Here is a 17,048-nt window from a genome sequence, read left to right as displayed (position 1 = left end):
TCTCCCTTATTCATGAACATTTAGATGACTGCCATTTGCCATTATAAACAACTAGAGGCCCGGTGCACAAACATTTGTGCACTCGGGGTGGGCGGTTCCTCAGCCCAGCCTATTCCCTCTTGCAGTCTGGGACCCCTCGGAGGATGTCCACCTGCTGGCTTAGGCCCGCTCCCTGAGGGGACGGGCCCGAACTGGCAGTCAGACCTCCCTCTGGCAGCCCGGCAGCCCTCAGGGGATGTCCACTTACCAGCAGGGAGCAGACCTAAGCTGCAGTCAGACATCCTTAATGCTGCTGAGAGGCTCCCGCCACCACCTCTGTGCTGGCAGCCATCAGCCTGGCTTGTGGCTGAGCAGAGCTCCCCCTGTGGGAGCGCACTGACCACCAGAGGGCAGCTCCTGCATTGAGCGTGTGCCCCCTGGTGGTCAGTGTGTGTCATAGTGACCAGTCATTCCCAGTCGTTCTGCTGTTAGGGTCAATTTGCATATTACCCTTTTACTATATAGGATAGAGGCCTGGTGCATGGGTGGGGGCCAGCTGGTTTGCCCTGAAGGGTGTCCTGGATCAGGGTGGGGGTCTCATTGGGGTGCCTGGCCAGCCTGGTTGAGGGGCTGATGGTGTTTGCAGGCTGGTCACACCCCCTTCAAGCTGGGGGCCCCCACTGGGGTGCCTGGCCAGCCTGGGTGAGGGGCTGATTGTGTTTGCAGCTGGTCACACCCCCTTCAGGGTGGGGGTCCCCACTGGGGTGCCTGGCCAGCCTGAGTGAGGGGCTGATGGCTGTTTGCAGGCTGGCCACGCTCCCTTTAGGGTGGGGGGTCCCCACTGGGGTGCCTGGCCAGCCTGGGTGAGGGGCTGAGGGCCGTTTACAGGCAGCCAAGCCCCCCTGGTGACGGAAGCTCCCAGCCTCTCCTTTTTTTCTATTTTTTTTTTATTCTGGGATTTATTTACCTTCTGTAATTAAAACTTTGTAGCCTTGAGAGGAGCGCAGAGCCAGCCAGGACAGGAGGGAAGCTTGGCTTCTCCACTGCCAGGGGCAACCCAAGCCGCCTGCTCGCTCCAGCTCCGTGGTTGCTGGCAGCCATCTTGGTTAGGCTAATTTGCATATAGTTGCTCTGATTGGCTGGTGGGCGTGGCTGAAGACATAGCGAAGGTACGGTCAATTTGCAAGTTTGTCTTTTAGTGTAGATGCTATGTTGAACATCTAGGCATATGTGAGTTAGTCCTATATGGCAAATTCCTGGAAACCCTGGATAAATGTTGTGTATGTCTCTGATTGAGAGATTATTCTTTTCATATGATTATCAGCCATTTGTATACTTTTGTAAGTGGCCTTTGCTAATTTTTGTAAAAATTGGCTTATCTTTTTCATATTTATTTTGTTATGTTTATATATGTAGATATTAGTCTCACAAATGCCTGAAGTTACCGTGGATGTAAAGTCAATGAGTAGAGGTGGGAGTTATGATGAACCAGAGAGCTACTGCCCCACCACAAGAGGGCTCCACCTCTCAGCCACAGCTGGCTGTGGTATTGCCAAATGGAAGTGAGAAATGCTGTGCCAGACATGTAGATATCCTTATTTTTTTTAAATGTTGGCAGCTTACTCCATTTAAAAAACAAATAAATAAACAAAAACAAGAAAAACTGAAGACCCAAAAAGTGCAGGCTCTAGTTTTGGACTTAAAGTTTATAGCATATTCTTTTTTTTTTTTAAAAAAAATACATTTTTATTAATTTCAGAGAGGAAAGGAGAAGGAGAGAGAGATAGAAACATCAATGATGGGAGAGAATCATTGATTGGCTGCCTCCTGCACAACCCCTACTGGGGATCAAGCCCACAACTCGGGGATGTGCCCTTGACTGGAATTAAACCTCGGACCCTTCAGTCCACAGGACGACACTCTATCCACTGAGCCAAACCAGCCAGGGCTATAGTATATTCTTATGAAGATATTTAAAATGTTTTGCAGTCAAATTTGTTAAGAATTCTTTGAACTTTCTATCTTACATAGGAAAGGATTCTACAAACTAAAAATATATAAAATATTCATGATCTATTCTACCTCATGACCTATTTTTTAATTTTGCCTTTTTACACTTAGATCTGAATCTGTTTGGGATTTATTTTTATTTAGGGTATAGTGTGGGGTTATAACAAGTTTTTGAAATGTCCCAGAGGCCTTAATCCTTCGCACTATGATTTGCAAAACCAGTTATTATATGCTCATTTTCTTGTTTTTAAATTGCCAGATTGGCTATTCCTGCATCAATAACACATTTTTTAAATTATAATAGTTTGGTAATCTATGAGGTGGGCAAAAGTAGGTTTACAGTTGTGAGTGACATTCTTTTGCCTTAAGAAAGCTATTGTAATAATCATAACCAGCATATCTTTTTCCATGCAAATAGCTGTGAACCTACTTTTGTCCACCTACCCCTTATCTTATTTTCTGTCTAGTAAAACAAAGCCCCCTTTGTTCTGTTTTGTTTTATTTTAATTCTCTTGGCTATTTTTTGCATATCTTCTTCAGATAAGCTTTAGAGTCAGCTTGTCAAGTCCTGTTGGGATTTTGATTAGGATTATGTAGCATTAGATTAATTTGGAGGAGGATTCACAGCTTTATAATATTTTTACAGCTTGAAAAATGGTTTCTTTATCCAGGAATTATTTAGGTCTTTTGGTTCTTCATGAAAAGCTTCTTTTATTATCTTTGTAGCCACTGTATTTTTCTTACAAAGATACTTTTTAAGTTATATTTTCTAGTTGGGTATTGATGCCACATTGGAGTGTGTACCCTTCTTTATCTCCCTCAGCTTTGACTCAGATTTGACATACTATCAACCAGGAGTCCCTTCCTGAATCCTCAATTGGGTTCAAACTCTGTGTTCTAGCACAATCCCACTTTGAATTGAATTTTTTTTGTTTATGTTTGTGTCTCTTCCAATTGAGTCCAATTACTTATTCAACGCTTATGTATTCCTACTGTAAAGTTGGTGTCCAAAAAATAATAGATGTGTGCAATGCATGGTTTGTTGAATTGTGGCATAGATTTTTATGTTACTGTAATAAAAACCAATGTATAATTTTATAGTCATTTAAAATGTAACATTTTAGTGAACAGTTTAATCTTACAACAGTCACTATAGTTATTTAGAATAGCTGAAAAAATATGTAACACTTAATTGAGCACTTAGTCTGTGCTAGTTACTGTTCCTACTACTTTACATGTATAAGCTCACTTATTCTTCACAAGGGCTATTTTAGGCAGGTTCCCACTGTACAGAAGCAGAAACTGAGGCACCGGAAGTTAAGTAGATTGCTCAAAGTGTCTACTAGGAATAGTAACAAAAATGGAAGTACCATCTGAATATGTACTATTGGAAGTACTATTGAATATGTATAACTCTTTAGATAGCTTACAAGTTACGGCTTATAGATTGGCAGTGATCATCTTCATTCAGATTTAAAAATTTTCCTTTTAAAAAAGTATTTTCTTCCAAGAAATGGAGCATAGATATTTTATGGTACTGTGCTGCTTCTCAGAATTGTATCATGTGTGCTTCAGCTTCATCACAGCCTTTATATCCAGTATTTTTCTTGTCACCATTGGATAAACAACAAGGAGGACAGAGTTCCTGGCTGCAGGAATTTCTAATTGATGAGACAAGTATAAATGAAACCCACTTGTTTCTGGCTAATGCATCCAACACAAGTTTCAGAAACACTGCAGGGAACTTAGAACCCCGAGTAAGAATGGCAGGTTTTACCCAGAATTTCCATTCACTCCGATTCGCTGCTTGTGGGACGGATCTGTACCGTTTTACTTTGACCAAGGGTCAGATGCAGAGCAACCTGCTTTCCCCGGGCCCTGAACAGTGCCACAATCCCAGGTTCGTAATTAAGGCCAGCCAGGGACCCTCAGCTTAGGAGACTTTATAAAGCCCTTTGCACCCTGGAGAACATTGTGCCGAATGGCCAGCAGCAGATACAAAAATAAACGGTTAGGGCTGTGCCCACACGCTTGAAAATGGCAGCTAGTCCCCATCACTCTTGGAGAGGATGCTTTGAAGTCCAGGCGTGCAACCCTGCCCGTGGTCCAAATGTGGATTTGATCTTGGGCGTTGTTGGGACATAGCTCTTCGCATGTAAAAGCTTGTGTGCTCACAAAATTGCTTGCTTTCCCTCCTCACTTGAATTAGCGATAACTTGCAGAAGCCGGCCATTGTGGCCACGGTCAGTTCATTAATTTCTTTATTTGTAAAGTTGCTTCTAGTCCCTTCCGTTGCCCTGCACTTTTGCTGTGAAGTTGGAGTTGGGTGTGCCCTCCTGTTCTGCGTGTGACCACAGCAAGGCTGGGAAAGAGACTGAACAGTCTCCTGGCAGAGGTGGCATCAGTGTTGTCGGCCTTAGCTGTCCCCTGCCCTCTGCGCTGAAGTTTAGTATTTTGGAGCATTTCTAGAGTCCTAGAGCCATCAAGAGATTTTGTACTCTGGTTAATGTTCGGTGGAGCCTGAGAATAGTGGGAAAGCAAGCAAACTACGTGTCTATTCACCCTCTCCGCGCCCCCCCCCCCGCTCCCCCCCGCCGCCAATATAATTTTGGCCAATAGTTTAAATTGCTTTGCGCACTGAAGTTTCTCAGAGATGGTAGTAGGTAGGAACCATGACTGATTCTGTTTCCTAACCTCTCCCCTCTCTTCTTCCTGGTCCCCGGGGGAGGTTAATACATAAGGAAGTGGCAGAAAGTAGGCAGCAGAAGGGGAGAGAGGAGGCAGAAGGACCTGGAGGGTCCTCAGACTATCCAATGATGGCGAACCTATTGAGCTCCGTGTGTCAGCATTTTGAAAAACCCTAACTTAACTCAGGTGCTGTGTCACATATAGAAATTTTTTGATATTTGCAACCATAGTAAAACAAAGATTTTTATTTTTGATATTTATTTTATATATTTAAATGCCATTTAACAAAGAAAAATCAACCAAAAAAATGAGTTCGCGTGTCACCTCTGACATGCGTGTCATAGGTTCGCCATCACTGGACTATACAATCCTCTTCTGAATGGTTGAGAAAGGACCTTGGCATTTCACTCTAATTTTCACTGTAACAGTAACAGACTTTTCTGTGCAATTCATAGCAATGAATTGAGCTCGTACTCTGGGCAGCATCTTGTGGTCACTGCTTACTGTGGTCACTATTTTAGGTGTCAATTCCTATTTCATGCCCACAGCATCTCTATGAGGTAGGTATTATTATTGGCCCCATTCCCCCAAAGGGGAAACTGAGGCTAACTGAGTTTAATTAACTTGCATGTAGTCACAGGGCCAGAACTCTATGCAACTCTATCTCCCTACAGTTGTATACAGCTATCAATCATTGATATTTGTGCACTGGTGTTTATCATGATTTTATGTAACTTAGCTTTTAAGGATTTTTTTTTTAAAAAGAATATGTTGTGTGTTTTTTTGATTTTAGAGAGAGTGGAAAGAAGAGGGAGATAGAAACATTGATCAGAGAGAACATTGATCGACTGCCTCCTGCATGCCCCCTACTGGGGATCGAGCCCACCTCCCAGGCATATGTCCTGACTGGAATCGACCCAGCTACCTCTCAGTGCATGGGACAGTGCTCAATCCACTGAGCCACACTAGCCAGGGCTAGCTTTTAAGGATTTAAAGAGCATTGTATTTCTTCCAAGTGAAGTAGAAATTAAATCATTGAATTTTTCTTACTTTCCTTTCTGTTTACTATAAGTAAGTCAAGTATGTAGCTCCAACAAATTTTCTGGTTTTACAAATTCTTCTTGTTGCCTCCTGAATGTATTGTCAGGGATCAATATTAAGAAAAACACTGCAGAGGCCTTAATTTTAAAAATAATTTATAGCTTGAATTCATACCTTTACCATTCAGGAAATGAAGAGTGGAAGAGTTATTTTCAGAAAATTGGAAATGAGGCGGTAAATGACAAGAATTTATGAATGAGAGAGCACTTCGTACAGAATCCCAGAGTGCATCACGGCCAGTAACAGTTGTAGGTGACAAGTGAGAAACCGGCCCTCCTGAAGTGGAGAAACTCAGGCGTGGGACATGCAGAAACGCGTTTCCTTAAGTGACCTGTTCCTGCAGGTGTGACCCTTTGCAACCCTTACCACGTGCAATGTTGTGCTCTTCTTATCCCCACCTCACAGGTGGGGAAACAGGCTCAGTGACGCGTCCATTGCCACACAGCTGTTGAGCAGCGGAGCCGAGATGTCCCTGTACCAGCCTGGGCTCAGACGCCTTAGCAGTAGGCCTCTTCAGTACGAGGTCTGTTTTGGGGTGGCAGTTTCATCTGGACACAAATTCAGTGTAGAAAAACGTTCCCCTTCGAGTGAATTCGAGCATGTTGGGGTCTGGAGAGATAGCACTTACTTTTAACTGCCTATTCATTCAGCCTCAAAAAGAAGCCCCTTGCATGTTTGCTCAGGACAAATGATGCTACTGGTTGAATACTAAGAACTGTTTTGATCTGACAAAATTTACTATCTGTGTACCTACGGGGAGCAAAAACAAATTGTGGGCTGGTGAAATTTAGCGCTTATTTACAAGCTTTATTTCCCTTGGTTCCCCAAATTTGCACGCATAGGGAGGGCATCATGGTCAGATTTTAAGGACCATTGGCAGCAGGAAAAGTAAGCAACATGAATCAGGGACCCCCCAGTAGTTGCCGCCACTGTGAGGTCTGTTGGCATGAAAAATGGAATGGCTGGCTGGGTTTAATAGACAATATGGGCTTCTTGATGAAGAGGACTCTATTCACTCTCTGATTTGAAAAAGAAAACTAAACTAAAGCTTACGTATAAACATTACAAGCACTTAAAAAAATCTTAGTTTTCTAGTAGGTGGCTATCACTCACATATGTCCTGAATTCTAATGCATCAGTGTTTATCAAACACCTTTAGGTCAGGCATGGCCCACTGGTCCACTGCGCTGCTTCATCTACTCTCTTACACACTTCACTCCTATGTAGCCTCTATCCCCATTCTTTCTTTGGATATTGTTACTTTGAAGAAATCATTGTTTTGGCGTTAGACGTCGCCTCTAAATTCACCTGGTCTAGCCTCTTTATTTCATACTAGAGGCCCAGTGTGTGAAATTCATGCATGGATAGGGTCCCTAGCAGCTGCCAGCTGCCAGCTGGGGCCTACCTTCATTTTGCACTGCCCCCTGGTGGTCAGCGCACATCATAGCAAGCGATCAAACTCCCGGTCAGTCGAACTCCCAAGGGAACACTTTGCATATTAGGCTTTTATATATATAGAATATAGATAGAGAAAATGGAGAAACTATAATGCTAGTAGCTTATCTCTGTGTAGTATTTTCTGACCAATTGTTTGCTCTAATTGTTTTGACCACCCTGTGCTGGTTATTATCCCTGTGCTAGAGATGAGGAAGTGAAGGGTTGGGCCCAGGTCAGGTAGCTGGTTATCAGCAGAGCTGGGACTCAAACCCAGTGTTCTGATTTCTGCCCCAGGTCTTTCTGTTGCATCATGCTGCTGCTCATACTATTGTGACTGGCCCAGCACTTCCAAATGTTTCTCCTTCCCCGTGTGCTGAAGCCTGTGAGCAGCGTTTAATTCTATTACTGATTATGGGGCTTGAAATCAGTGTATTTCTCTTTTTAAAAATCATTTAACGCTATGATAGTTGAGCACTTGTTGATATAAGTATTTGTTGAGTTAACATGTATAAATGCCCTAAGAATGCTGGATCAAAATAGTTTTAATCAGTTCAGTGCTTACCTGCCCACCTTAGCTGTTTTGAAGCACCATATAAGATGCCCTCCTATGGAGGAGGGAGGAACAACAATCTCCTTTGGGGTGCTCTCGGTAATGGGGTCTCTGAATCACCCTTTAGCAACCACACTTTGCATATGCCTGTCTGTGTAAGGAAGCAGTGCTGGTGATTACCTCGGATAGAGCCTACCCACAGAGTAGGAAGAATGAGGTAAACATTTTGAGTAGAGAGAGACAAGGGAGTGGAGTGGGTGCTTTTCTCCCTTAACCCTTGGTCTTGCTCCTGAAAAGAAGGTATTGAGTTTAGTAAACAGAGTAACTTTAGTTCTGGTGTAAGGCTAAGCAAGATCAGTTCTTGTTATATTGAACTGGTTATCTTCAGTGGCTAAAGTTTGGAGAATGCACCATTCTTGTGGACTTTTGGGGACAAGAGTGAAATTTGAGATGCGCTTTGGCCATTCCTTGGTCCCCAGGCCGAATGTCACCCAACATGGAGAGCGAATTTTCTTCTTTTGTCCAACAGGTTCCACACTCTTCTTTGGCAGTTCCTGCCATTGTCTTATTTCTTCATGATCAAGAGAACTGACTTTGTGAACCCTTGTGTTCTGTCTTTCAGGTCTAACTTCAAACTTGTGGCCGTTAATTCAAAACTCTATGCCATTGGTGGGCAGGTCGTTTCTAATGTTGAGTGTTACAATCCTGAGCAGGATGCGTGGAATTTTGTGGCACCCTTACCCAATCCTCTGGCTGAGTTCTCTGCGTGTGAGTGTAAGGGGAAAATTTATGTCATTGGAGGATATACGACCAAAGGTAAGTGAAGGGGCCAAGTAAGTGGTCCTCTTATATGTCAGCTTTGCAGGCAGCCTGGGAAGGGCAGAAGCTGCCAGAGGAAACACTCCAGTGTACACAAGTGTGATTTTTGCATTACGTACTGTGTATTTACACATCTGGAAGGAAGCGAGTCCTATGTGACAGGGTGGTTTGGACAGGAGGGGCCTTTGATGCCTTTGAATAGGGTAGGGAGAGCTGTGAAGAAAATATGTGTTTCTGCTCTGGAAAGCTAGCCTTATAGTTTGTCATCTTAAGACTTGGCTGGGTCATTCCCATCCTTTTTCCCAACACACATGAATCCCCCGCATCCAGCACTATGGGATTCAGTGCCAGACATCCTTGCAGAGTTTTGTTTTCATTTGCTCCCGTTTTGAGCACAAACATATGAGCTGTAGATTCTGAAACGCAGCTCTCAGCTGTTGCTTACACACCATAGGAGGAGCAAGAGAACATGATATGAGAAGATTCTTTTCTGACCGGTAGGTGGGAGGTGGTTCTGCTATTTATTAAACTATGCATATATTTTTTCACATTTTTGGTGGGCATTTTATAGTTAACTAGAGGCCTGGTGCACAAAATTAGTGCACTTGTGGGGGAGGGAATCCCTCAGCCCAGATTGCGAGAGGGCGCAGGCCAGGCCGAGGGACCCCACCGGTGCATGATCAGGGCTGGGGAGGGACACGGGAGATTGGCCAGCTGGGGAGGGACCGCAGGAGGGCTCCAGGGCATGTCCGGCCCTCTCGCCCAGTCCCGACTGGCCAGACCCCAGCAGCAAGCTAACCTACCAGTGGGAGTGTCTGTCCCCTGGTGGTTAGTGCACATCATAGCGAGCAGTTGAGTGGCCTTAGCATATCATTAACTTATTATGCTTTGATTGGTTGAACGGCCAACTGGATGACCGGACACTTAGCATATTAAGCTTTTATTATATAGGATAATTTGGAGATAAAAGTTTCTCCAGCAGGTTTTATACGGCTCTTTATAGTAGGAGCCCCTCACAGGTTATTGGCAGAACACAGCTTGGCTGTGGGAAGAAAGGCAATGGTGGGCCACCCGGAAGAGGTGCCCTTCCTTTGATCTCTCACCTCACCGATAAAGCTGCTGTTTCCAAATCATCTCCTGGCTGGCCAAGGAAATTTATTTCTTCATTTGTTCTATCTGACTGTAGAATGTCCAGAATTTCAGAAAAGGAATAACTGGACTCCTAGGACTTTGGGCCACATTGAAGTCCCAGTGACCACTCTATTTGACATAATGAGATAACCTGTCACTTCTCTGTGGTGTAACATGGGCAGGACAGGCCTGGGGAAGTGATGCTGGTGGCCCACTGAGCTGTATGCGACCACATGTAACATTGTATAAGACAAAAATCCACGTGCTGATACAAGCGCAGGTGACAAACATTCTTTTCACCATAACCAAATGTGTCCTGTTTTGGGGATTTATGTTAGAGGAAGAAGTTGACTGTAAGGTGTTTTATGAGCATCTGATTCACTTTTTTTATTATTATTATTAATTCTTAGAGCGAACTCTAAACAGATGCTCTGGTGGGGAGGGTGGTGGGTGCTGTGTTAGTTTCCTGTGGCTGATTTAACCACTGACCGTGAACATGGTAGCCTAAAACAACAGAAACGTGTGTTCTCACATAGTTCTGGAGACCAGAAGTCTTAAATCAAGGTGTCGGTAGGGTCTCGCTCCCTCAGAAGGCTCTAGAGGAGAATCATTTCTTTCTTTTTAATATGTTTTGATTGATTTTAGAGAGAAAGAAAGAGGGAGTGAAACATGTGAGAAACATGTGAGAGGACGTGAGAGAGAAACATTGACTGGTTGCCTCCCATATGCACCCCAACCAGGGATCGAACCCACAACCTGGGTATATGCTCTGATCAGGAATCCAACCAGTGACTCTTTGGTGGTACATGGGATGGTGCTCCAACCAACTGAGCAACCGGCCAGGGCGAAAATCCTTTCTTGCTACTTGCAGCTCTGGTGGCTTCAGGTGTACCGTGGCTAGTGGCTGCATAGCGCTCGTCTCTGCCTTTGTCTTCATGCATCTTCTCCTCTGTGTGTCCGCGTCTTTTCTTCTTCGGTCTCCTTCAAGAACACGCTTCTCGCTGGATTCAGGGCCCACCTGAGTAATCCAGGATGATCTGCAAAGACCCATTCTCCAAACAAGGTCCCATTCCAAGGTCCTGGGGGTTAGGAGGTGGACATACCTTTTTGGGGGCCACCATTAAGCTCACTCCCGGTGGTGTGTTTGTCTAGGCATTTAAGGAGAGGCAGTGACAAGGAGCAGTGTAGGGGGAACAGTGAGCTTCCCCCTCCACCCAGGCTTCCATCACCCATGGAGCTATTCCCAGTGTCCCTCCCTAGTGATTCTCCACTGAAGATAATTACCAGCTTTTCCTTTACAAATAATTGGGGGGTGGGGGGGATGAAACCTAGCACTCAATTCTTTTCTCTTTTTATTTTGTTAATCCTCACCCAAGGATATTTTCCTTTTGATTTTTTGAGAGAGTGGAAGGGAGAGGGAGAGACAGAGAGAGAGCAGTATCGATGTGAGAGAGACATCGATTGGTTGCCTTCCTGACCAGAGCTAAGGATCAGCCTACAACTGAGGTACGTGCCCTTGACCGGAATTGAACCCGAGACCCTTCAGTCTATGGGCCAGTGCTGTATCCACTGAGCCAAACGGGCTAGGGCTCAATTCTTTTATCTTCAACATTGGTGTTCAGGTTGAGTGGCCTGAACTTTATATGCTTACGTAAACCATAGCCTCCAGAGAATTCCTGTGTGTGCATATGTACCCCTGTGTTCGTGTCTTTTCTCTGAAGACAGTAAGTACAGCTACTCACTCGTGAACATTTCTAAGAAATCATGATTCCCCTCTGGCTGTTGTAACACAGCGTGCGCCCGCTGGGCTGACCTACGCACACAGATCTCTGGGCCTCCCTCCCGAGCGGGAGCTGTGAAGCCTGGCAGGCCGCACTGACCCAGAGTGCCCTGCTGGTAGATGGCCCAGATTTTCCATGACCCTGGCTGAGCCAGTGTTCTTTAGATTTGACCTGGAAAACCCCTGCTTGTGTGTTTTCTAGTTTCAAAAGCCACGGCTAATGTACCTTTTTCACTCGGGCCACCCACTGTGATTCCTGTCCCAGGTTCCGCAAGCCAAATGCCCATGATGGGCTGGTTAGGTGAGGTGGATGGAGGGATGTTTGTGTAAGCGTTGAAAACGAGTTTTCTGAGATGAGAGGGCAGGGCAGTTCCTTGTACGCTGAAGCTGCCCTCTCCACTGGTTAGTCTCTTCCCAGCATTTCCTAATAGTTCTTTGTACATGAAACAAACCATAATTGTTATGAAAAAAAAAAAAAAAAGAAAAAAGAAAAACCCTCAGGACTTCAAATTGGGTTCTCAGCCTGTTGACTTCATTAGGTGAGACTTTTAAAATTCAGAAAGTTATAGTTCATGATTTTTATGATAGTTATTTGACTATTATAATTCTTGGGCAGGCACTGAAGACTTAAAAGAAAATTCATTCGAAAGTAATAGTAGCTACTAAAGGGAAGAAGGGTAATTTGTTAAACATCAGAATCAGCTCTACATGTAAAAGAGAAAAGATCACTTCTTCAACTCAAACCACCTCCTCATGGTCTGAGCCTTTGTTGGGTGAGGAGAGAAAACATTTACAGGAGACCTGGGGAGACCTTCTGACCTGGAACTGAGAAATACACTGACGCTTCACCAGAATAAGTCCTTTATTCATGCCATGGGAAGCCAGGTTACTAAGGAGCACTTTCTGATAGATTAGCAACCAAACTCCCCAGGGCCGCCTCCTAGAATGAGCTTTGTCACAATAGCTGCAATAAAAAGAAATATAGGGAGTTATTGGTGTGGGTGGGAAACAGGAAGACAGTTCCCTAAAGCTATAGCAGTTCTGGTATTCCCGCAGGTCTGGGCGTGTGCACACACAGGGTTGGTCTCCTCTCCGTTCCCTCTGTGCCCCCTTTGGAGGCACTTGTCTTGGCACCAGACATCGTGGTGGAGCTCTTTAATCATTGCCCTCTGTGGCGAGTCCTTCCAGCTCAGGTAGAAGTGCTGCTCCCACTGCTCCCACTTCTGCAGCCGTGGGAAAGCTGTATGCACACTTGTGCGTGCAGTCAGTTCCCCAGCTGAGCTGTCTTACACTGATAGACTGTGTTGTTTCTTTAAAACACAACATACAGCCCTGGCTGGCTTGGCTCAGTGGATGGAGTGTCGGCCTGTGGACTGAAGGGTCCCAGGTTCAATTCCAGGCCAGGGCACATGCCCGAGTTGTAGGCTTGATCCCCAGTAGGGGCGTGCAAGAGGCAGACAACGATTTTCTCATCATTGATGTTTCTATCTCTCTCTACCTCTCCCTTCCTCTCTGAAATCAATAAAAATATATTTAAAAAATAATAAAATAAAATAAAACACAACACATAGAAAGTTCATTCTTTCTGATAACTCATCACTCCCCTCTCCCGTGAGGCTAAAATAGTCTATTTATTCTTTCCTAGAGGAGAAAAGGGGAAAAAAAAGAAAAATGAAACCATATATATAGTTACTATTTTAATCCTCAGTTGAGGACATGTTTAGAGAGGGGAAGGAAGAGAGAGAGATCAGTGTGAGAGCGAAACATTGATCGGTTGCCTTCCGTAGGCTCCCCAACTGAGGATCAAATCCACAACCCAGGTTTGTGTCCTGACTTGGAATCCAGCCAGCAACTTTTCGATGCATGGGATGATGCTCAACCATCTGAGCCACTCTGGCAGGGCAAAACTAAATATTTTAAATTTCACAAGCATTTTTAAAAGGAGAGCAGGCAATTCTTCCCCTTCATTCAAAGTAATGTCAGAGCAAGCAGTCTCCCCTCTACTATCTGTTTTTATCCACACAATGACTGTCTCCTGTGAAATGGGCCAGGGAGAGGGAAGGGCCTTTGTCAGTGTGTCTCTGGTGTTAACAGTTGGGAAGTAGAATTGCCAGTGATTCTATGGCTTGACAGCCGGAGGTGAGACTTGCATTTCTCCTGCCTTTTTCTGTCCTTTCCTTTTGACAGCCCATAAGAATCCTGCTCACTTGTCTGGTTTTGTAGAATCCGTTGTCAAGAATAGGTCCCTGGGGGCTCAGCCTGCCTGTATTAAGTAGTCAGTAGTCTATAGGTATTGATGAAGTTTCTGAGGCTCGGATTTTCTTTACATTGATTGGCTTGGTGGTTCTAAAAGGTGTAAGGGCCTGGCTGCCTTGGTTCAGTGGATCGACCTTTGAACCAGGAGGTCACGGCACATGCCTGGGTTGCAGGCTCGATCTCCAGTAGGGGGTGTACAGGAGGCAGTCGATCAATGATTCTCTTTCATCAATGATGTTTCTATCTCTCCCTCTCCCTTCCTCTCTGAAATCAATAAAAATATATATGTTTAAAAAAACCAACAAGATGCTGTCAAAGAATCAGAAGACAGACATTAAAAAAAGTATCTTTAAAAACAAACAAACAGTGGGTGCAAGGGAGGAGGGGACGTGCCCAGGTCACAACTGCTCACCTCACTGGTCTTACTGATTTTGAGAGCGTCCCAGGGAGGGGACATGTGTGAATGTGAAGTGAGTGGGGATGATTCTAAACGGATCTCCTCCCAGCCATTTGCAAAACTGTGTTCCCAACCTCTACTTGTCTGAAATAGCTGCGCCTCTGTGTACCAGGTTATCAGGGAGAGGTAGGCGGTTATATACAGCCTACCCGTGGTGGGCAAACTGTGGCTTGCGAGCCACATGCAGCTCTTTGGCCCCTTGAGTGTGGCTCTTCCACAAAATACCACAAAATACCACGTGCGGGTGTGCACGTACAGTGCAATTGAAACTTTGTGGCCCATGCACAGAAGTTGGTATTTTGTGGAAGAGCCACACTCAAGGGGCCAAAGAGCCGCATGTGGCTCGCGAGCCGCAATTTGCTGACCACTGGTAGGCAGTTGGTGGTGTTACTCATGGCCATGTCATTATTTGTCTTCTCTTCTCGTTCCAGACCGGAACATGAACATTCTGCAGTACTGCCCCTCCTCCGACATCTGGACCCTCTTTGAAACATGTGATGTCCACATTCGCAAGCAGCAGATGGTGTCGGTGGAGGAGACCATCTACATTGTCGGGGGGTGTCTCCACGAACTGGGGCCCAACCGGAGGAGCAGCCAGAGTGAGGACATGCTCACCGTGCAGTCCTACAACACTGTCACCCGGCAGTGGCTCTACCTCAAGGAGAACACGTCCAAGTCGGGCCTTAACTTGACTTGCGCGCTGCATAACGACGGCATCTACATCATGAGCAGAGACGTGACCCTGTCGACCAGCTTGGAGCATCGAGTTTTCCTCAAGTACAACATCTTCGCAGATAGTTGGGAAGCATTTAGGCGTTTTCCGGCCTTTGGACATAACTTGCTGGTTTCCTCTCTTTATCTGCCCAATAAAACGGAAACATGACTGAATCGACTTAGTATTTACAAGAAGCCTGGTTCAAGACAAAGATAAAACGTAGGGCCCTATTTCCAAGGAGGCTGACTTCATAGGTCACATATACAACAGCTGTAAATAAGCTTACTTGAACTAATTACTTGAAAACTTGTGGAGAAAAGAGACCAACATTATTATTTTTTTAATTATTGGTTTTTAAATTATGGGAGCAAATCCATGATCATGTTTTCATCCAGCTATGATAACCTTGGGCCAATGACGAAAGCGGATCATTGAAAAGAAGATTCATTGTGTCTGCTTAGTAAAGGGCCAAAGTCAGTAATTGGCGCGAATGGTAGAGATGATTTTAAAATCTGTTTTATTTCGGTCACTTGAAATATCCTAATACCGTAAGTGAAAGTGTTTTTTTTGGTTATTAATTTACTTGACAAACATTTGTATTAACACTATTGTCTCCACCTTTCCCCCAGTTATAACCACATATACTGTGTTCAGGTATCATTTGCACACTACCTTCTAGGAAACATACAATGATGGAACCCTACAGTGAAGCCTTGCAAGCATCTAGTCCTCCCCAAAACTTGCATAAAAACTTCCTCAACGATTTTTCCAGTCTTTTTTGCAATTACAAATGCTGAGTAAATAGGCAGATATAACTACTTATTTCATTTATGTGGCAGGTAGCAGATAGATGTGGCCAGAGAAGTTGCATTGCTTATTTAATAGAGAATATATTGTTTAGAAGGATGCATTCATATGTATTTTAAAGTGGAGTCTTAAATTCAGAGGGGAAGAAAAGGAAACACCAAATAAGAAAAAAAATCACCTTTTAAGAGTTACTTTTATTGAATGTATTTGACTTAGTTCTTTTTTTTTTAAGACTGAAAAAATAACCTTATATTTAGACCAAGCATCTTTCTAACTTAATTTTTGCCTTTTAATTCACGCTTTGCTTTGGTGGGGTAGGGTGAGAAAAGCTGTGAACGGCTTGCGCTGGAGAGGGGACGAGGCTCTGATAGAAGTGGAGTGGCATCTGGTGCTATTTCTGAAGTTAGGTAAGGAGCTCTACTTGATTGTTAAATCCAACGGAGCCCAGTTCAAGCACTTGCATGTTTTCAGTAAGTCAGTTAACAGTGGATAAAAGCTTCTGCCCATCATAGGTCAGCATTTCTTATAAAACAAACACACATATTTACGGAAATTTTGTTTTGATTGAAAAACACTTTCTGAGCTTCTCTGATGTTTTGTAACGGAATCAGGTCAGCTGTGTGCTGGATTCCATCCTAACATTCCAGCTACAGTGCGCCTCACTTCAGGAGAGCCCCGCAGCAAAGCAGACAGGGTTACGGCACGCTCATCACGGCAGACGCTTCCCACGTGCCTCCAGGGGCGTGCACTGTGTAGAGGGGTCTCGGGGCGCTACTGCTTCAAAGTTCATGTATTTCAGGGCTCACTCCAGGGTATCTACAATCGTGGCCTCCTGGCATATTTAAAAGGAGGGTCTGGCTATAAAAACTTCATTTGCACAACTTTTCAGGAACACTGCTAGGTAAAATGAGGTAAGCCTTTATTGTGGCCATGGAGACAGACCTTTGTATCTTGTCACCAACTAATCCTACCAGTACTCAGAAATATGGTTCAGGGTTTCTAAGTCATATCCATTTATTCTCAAATTCTTAGCTCTTTTTTTTTAGACTTTGCGCTGAAATGTTCCTGGAAATGGTACTTTAACAATAGGTTCATATTACTTTATATTCATTATAGAATTGAATTTCTAGTGACCTATAATTTCATTACATGTATTTAAAAATATAATTTATTTTAGATAGTGTTAACTTCTGTTGCTACAGAGCTTAACTTTTTAAGGCTTGACATTATATATTTAGAAGATTCTGGCCAGTTGAATTAGTTCTGGACAAGCAATTGGATACTAGCTTATAAATATTATATAAAATGCAATGCTAAT

At 44.1% G+C, this 17,048-nt stretch overlaps 1 protein-coding gene across 1 annotated transcript in view; it reads left to right on the top strand.

Annotated features, from left to right (window-relative positions):
• Positions 1 to 17,048, top strand: part of KLHL42 (kelch like family member 42) — a 20,458-nt gene extending 3,410 nt beyond the window's left edge. The window contains exons 2-3 of the mRNA XM_081082690.1: positions 8,388 to 8,581; positions 14,640 to 17,048. Of these exons, the coding sequence (XP_080938816.1) occupies positions 8,388 to 8,581; positions 14,640 to 15,091 (646 nt within the window). The 3' untranslated portion in view covers positions 15,092 to 17,048. The remainder of the gene's footprint in view (positions 1 to 8,387; positions 8,582 to 14,639) is intronic.

Source organism: Myotis nattereri (assembly GCF_964212035.1).
Source record: "Myotis nattereri genome assembly, chromosome: 2".
Lineage (NCBI taxonomy): Eukaryota > Metazoa > Chordata > Mammalia > Chiroptera > Vespertilionidae > Myotis > Myotis nattereri.
The sequence above is the reverse complement of the archived record's forward strand: the minus strand, read 5'-3'. Positions and strand labels throughout refer to the sequence as shown.